This window comes from Danio aesculapii, chromosome 12 (genome assembly GCF_903798145.1).
Source record: "Danio aesculapii chromosome 12, fDanAes4.1, whole genome shotgun sequence".
Lineage (NCBI taxonomy): Eukaryota > Metazoa > Chordata > Actinopteri > Cypriniformes > Danionidae > Danio > Danio aesculapii.
In genome coordinates, this window is record NC_079446.1 from 1641287 (window position 1) to 1647286 (window position 6000).

The 6000-nt window shown below is 35.5% G+C and overlaps 1 protein-coding gene across 1 annotated transcript in view; it reads left to right on the forward strand.

Annotated features, from left to right (window-relative positions):
- Window positions 1-5425, forward strand: part of pemt (phosphatidylethanolamine N-methyltransferase) — a 112553-nt gene extending 107128 nt beyond the window's left edge. Inside the window, exons 6-7 of the mRNA XM_056469448.1 lie at window positions 1403-1477; window positions 3389-5425. Coding sequence (XP_056325423.1) covers window positions 1403-1477; window positions 3389-3443 — 130 coding nt within the window. The 3' untranslated portion in view covers window positions 3444-5425. The remainder of the gene's footprint in view (window positions 1-1402; window positions 1478-3388) is intronic.
- The last annotated feature ends 575 nt before the right edge of the window (window positions 5426-6000 follow it).

Genomic DNA, 6000 nt, shown 5'->3' on the forward strand with positions numbered 1-6000 from the left:
AGTGGCTGACACACAAGTGGTTTTCTATTTTTTAATTAAAATATCATGTAATGTAATTGGACGATTCATTGTTTACATACTTAGATCCAGTCATCGCTTGTATATAATCTGATATTTGAATTTAATTCGATGAGTTGCATAAAAATCAGTGATTCATTGTTTGTTAGAAACCATGAGTCAAACCGTGTGTGTGCACATGACAAATCAAGTAACAAATCAACTCAACAGCTCACTTTACCTTTAATGCCACCAGTTAGGCTGTTTTGTAAGAAACCTGTTTGTATTCTCAGTTTCATGAAACTCTCTCATTAAATATTTAAGAGAGGTGTCATCTGACTAAAAAATCAGGCTGAAATTTCTTAATTTTGGTTGATGTTTAAGAGGTTTTTATGGGGGACATATTAGAGATCCTGTTTTATCACGTCATAAATCTGAAAATACAGACAGCAGCTGGAAAAACATACATTTTAAGCATGCTGTAATAATATGAATCATATGTTATTGATCAGATGAATGATGTATGACAGTAATATTTGCAGTATGTTATCAGAATGTAGAAGTGTAAAGTTTGTGTGTCTAATCAGAATATAAATAAGAATGCAAACCATAAAGTTTAGTGTATACAGTTATAATATCAGAATAAATAATAAAATAATAATAATGATATTATTATTAAATAATAAAAATCAGAATAAATCTGTCATTTGTCTCTCATCATACTATAAATATAAAGGAAATTGGACAGTTTGGTGCATGTGCTGCTGAAGTGGACATTTCTCACTACCGTTAAAGATACAGTATGGAGTGTAATTGAAGTTTAAAAATGTATATAGAGATATATATATATATGTATCACTGTGGCCTCACAGCAAGAAGGTCGCTGGTTCGAGTCCTGGCTGGGCCAGTTGGCATTTCTGTGTGGAGCGTGGGTTTCCTCCGGGTGCTTCGGTTTCCCCCACAGTCCAAACACATGCACTATAGGGGAACTGATGAACGTAATTGGCCGTAGTGTATGAGTGTGTGTGTGAATGAGTGTGCATGGGTGTTTCTCTGTACTGGGTTGCAGCTGGAAGGGTATCCGCTGCGTTAAACAAATGCTGGAATAGTTGGCGGTTCATTCTGCTGTAGCGACCCCTGATGAATAACGGGACTAAGCCGAAGGAAAATTAATAAAATATAACAAACGTTCATTACAATAATGTGGATTTTGGAAGTTTTTTCCACAAGATGGATAGATGGATAGATGGATGGATGGATGAATGGATAGATGGATGGATGGATGGATGGATAGATAGATAGATAAAGTAATGTTTTTGTAGTAGTATACATTTTTATTATTGTTTATTATATTGTATTGTAATATTATGGTTCTAAACTATGCTTACTATATTATTATTAACAGGAATGCCAGTCCTATCGGGATCGTGCTGACCGCAGTGGTGGCTTTGTCTTACAAAGTAGCGATCGCATATGAGGGGTAAGAGTGCATTATTATCAGCTTTCATTCATTATTCATTTACTGTGTATTGGTGATTGACAAATAGTCAAATTTACAGTTAAAATTATTTTTCTATATATATATATATATATATAAATTCTGAGTTCTGAAGTCAGAATTATTCGCCCTCCTGTGTATTTTTTCCCCATTTTCTATTTAATGCAGAGAAGATTTCTTTAGCACATTTCTGCACATAATAGTTTTAATAACTCATCTCTAATCACTGATTTCTTTTCTCTTTGCCATGATGACAGTAAATAATATTAGACTAGATATTTGACTAGTATTCAGCTTAAAGTGTCATTTAAAGGCTAATTAGGCATGTTAGGATTTCATCTCTGTTTTTCCCAGATGATGTTGTTCTGTTGGCTTCATCAGACATGGACCTTCAGCATGCACTGGGGCAGTTTTCTGCCAAGCGTGACGTGGCTGTTTTAGCACCTCCAAGTCCGAGGCCATAGTGCTTCACTGGAAAAAGGTGGTTTGCCATTTCCAGGTTGGAGGAAAGACCTTACCCCAGGTGGAGGAGTTTGAGTATCTTTGGGTTTTGTTCAGGAGTGAAGGAAGGATGGAGTGTGAGATTGACCGGCGGATCAGTGCAGCGGCAGCAGTAATGCGGTTGATGTATCGGTCCGTTGTGGTGAAGAAGGAGCTGAGCTGAAAGGCAAAGCTCTCGATTTACTGCTCAATCTACGATCCTACTCTCACTTATAGTCATGAGTTTTGGGTTATGACCGAATGGACAAAATCTCAGATACAAGCGGCTGAAATGAGTTTCCTTCACAGGGTGGCAGAGTTCACCCTTATAGATAGGGTGAGGAGCTCTCTCACCTGTTGAGGAGCTCAGAGTAGAGCCGCTGCTCCTCCACATCCAGAGAAGTCAGCTGAGGTGGCTCGGGCATCTGTTTCAGATGCCTCCTAGATGCCTACCTAGAGAGGTGTTCCAGGCATGTCCCTCCGGGAGGAGACCTTGGGGAAGACCTAGGACACGCTGGAGGGACTATGTCTCTCGGCTGGCCTGGGAAAGCCTCAGGATCCCCCCAGAGGAGCTGGAGGAAGTGTCTGGGGAGAGGGAAGTCTGGGGTTGTCTAATTAGGCAAGTCATTGTATAACAGTGGTTTATTCTGGAGACAAACCAACACTAATATTGCTGAAGGGGGCTAATAATATTGAGCTTAAAATGGCTTTAAAATATTAAGAACTGCTTTTATTCTAGCTGAAATAAAACACGTAAGACTTTCTCCAGAAGAACAAATATTAAAGGAATTACTGTGAAAATTTCCTGAATCTGTTCAACATCATTTGGGAAATATTAATAAAAGAGAAATCACAGGAGGGCGAATAATACTGACTGTACATTGAATTATTGAATAGTGAATATCTATTCTCTGACGGTCTGCGGTCGCCATAGAGACGGTGCATGTGTGAGTTTCAGACTCATATTTATTTCCGTCTCGACCGGAGAAAGTTGGCAGGTTTTCAGCGTAACCTTTTAGTAGAAGAGCTGACCTTTACTTCTCAGACTCACAGCCGACGTCTTCTGTGTCTCAAGAAGAAAAAAGATCCAAGAATATGAGACTGTGTGTGTGTGTGTATCAATAGCACACCTTTTACACCTAACAGCACGCAATGTGACAAGAAGTTTATCTTTCTGCACTAAAAATGACGCAACATTGCAGAAACATTTAAATACACTTTAATACAAAAGCTTTCTGAAGGTTAATCGCTTAATTTAATTAATAATTAGTTGTCTCATCAATGAGCAAGGCTTTATATCTGCTCTATTTGTGTAAAGCACCACACACACACACACACACACACACAGGTGTCAGGCACAGGCTGGTACACTCTTTACAATGTGTGTTTTTGCTCACCGTGTCATGTTTGCAGACCGTTCACACAGGAGATCTACAGGCAGAGGAGTCAACGCTGCAAACATAAATGAAGACCAGCAGAAGACAGCAGAAGAAGACCAGTATACACCAATGCAGACGCCTGAAGCTTGTAAATCACTGATATACAAATAAAAGCATAGTTAAAGGGACAGTCCACCCAAAAATGTAAACTCTGTCATCATTTACTCATCCGTCACTTGATACAAACCTGTTTGAGATTCTTTCATCTGTTGAACACATCATCTTAAAGGCACAGTTCACTTTAAAATTAAAATGTGCTCACTATTTACTCTCACTTCAGTGTTTCCAAACCTTTATGAGTTTCTTCCTGCTGTTGAACGCAAAAGAAGATATTTTGAAGAATGCCATTGACCATTGACTTCCATAGTAGGAAAAACAAACAGTATGGTAGTCAGTGGTTCTGTTGAGCACTAAAAAAGATATTTTGAAGAATGCTGAAAACCTGTAACCATTGACTTTCATAGTAGGAAAAACAAACAGTATGGTAGTCAGTGGTTCTGTTGAGCACTAAAAAAGATATTTTGAAGAATGCTGAAAACCTGTAACCATTGACTTTCATAGTAGGAAAAACAAACAGTATGGTAGTCAATGGATCTGTTGAGCACTAAAGAAGATATTTTGAAGAATGCTGAAAACCTGTAACCATTGACTTCAATAGTAGGAAAAACAAATAATATGGTAATCAATGGTTCTGTTGAGCACTAAAGATATTTTGAAGAAAGCTGAAAACCTGTAACCATTGACTTCCATAGCAGGAAAAACAAACAGTATGGTAATCAATGGTTCTGTAGAACTCTAAATAAGATATTTTGGAAAAGCCGGTAACTGTTGACTTCCTTAATATTTATTTTTCTACTATGAAAGTCAATGGTTACAGGTTTCAAACGTTCTCCAAAATATCTTCTTTAGTGCTCAACAGAACCATTGATTACCATACTATTTGTTTTTTCTACTATGTAAGTCAATGGTTACATTTTTTCAGCATTCTTCAAAATATCTTCTTTTGTCTTCAACAGAAATAAAGACACTCATAAGCGTTTAATAATGTTTAAATAGTGAGCAAATTCAAATTTTCGTGTGAACTTTCCCTTTAAATATCAGATTTTGATTACGATTATAGATATAGATATACTAAAGAATGCTGAGAAGTCAAAAAAAACAACTGTTGATTTCTATTCTCTTTTCCGACTATGGATGTAAAGATAGCTACCAGTTTCCAACATTCTTCAGATTATCTTCTTGTGTGTTCAGCAGAAGATGGAAGCTCAAACAGGGTTTTAAAAAGTCTGTACATGATCATCGTTTCAAACCTTTATGCATGTCATTGCTTTGTTGAACACTAAAAAAGATATTTTGAAAAACCGGTAACCATTGACTTCCATAATATTTGTTTTTCCTACAGTCAATGGTTACAGGTTTTCAACATTCTTCAAAACATCTTCTTTTGTGTTAAACAGAAATAAAGACACTCATGAAAGCTTATGTCTACCTGAGGGAGAGTAAATAGTGAGCAAACTCTCATTTTTGGTGAACTGTCCCTTTAAATCGATTTAATTGTAATGTAGTTGAAGATTCACCGAAAGAAAAAGTTCCAGTTTCTTTTCCTACTATAGATGTAAATAGTTTCCAACATTCTTCAGAGTATCTTCTTTTGTGGTCAATAGAAGAAAGAAACTCAAACAGGCTTTAAACAGTGAGTTGATCATTTTCGGGGGGCGTACTGTCCCTTTAAGAGCACAGCTGTAAACTGCACACAGATGCTGCAACGGTTAAAACTGTGACTGCAATGACAATCCTCAACTGTAGCAATCCAATATTCAGCTTTTCCTAATCTGTAGTTTGATCTTTATTGACTTTATGACTATAAAAGATCTCCTGGGTTCGTTCCTAATGCACGTCCAGGCTTTAGGGGCCATTTGTTTCATGTTCACTCGATGTTCTTTGCTCTTTTATTTGAGTTTTTCTTTCCGAAGGTTAAATAAATGGACATGTCCTGTTCGTTCACTGTGTACATAGTTGTTCTTTTTCCTTTTCCCTCTTACTGTAATGGAGATTATGCTGTTTTTTCCAGCCGAACACTTTAGATATGATTTATTACTTGAAGCAACCCTGACAATTGAAGTTAATTTCATGACACATTTGCACGTTCAATTTTTGCTTTTTATTTTGTTATTGTAAAGTGAACACAAACTTTTTTTAATCAGCGTTTCAGTCCACATTAAATAGACACTGATGCTTAATAATAATAATAACAATAATAATAATAGCAGGGTTATTTTTGTTAACAAAACTAAAGCGCTTTAATTTTATTATAGTTTTATCATAATAAAATATTTTTATTATAATATATAATTTTATTTTATTTGTATTTATTTTTATTTTATTTTTTATTTGTTTATTTGTTTTGTTTGTTTGTTTTATTTAACCACTTTAGTTTTGCTAAAATAACCCTGGTATATTTTAATTTTATTTAATTTAAGCATTTTAATTTTGTTAACTAAAATAACAATTAAATTTTTATTTAATTTGATTTAATCACTTTAATTTTGTTAACAAAAACATTTAATTTGAAATTATTGAATTTTA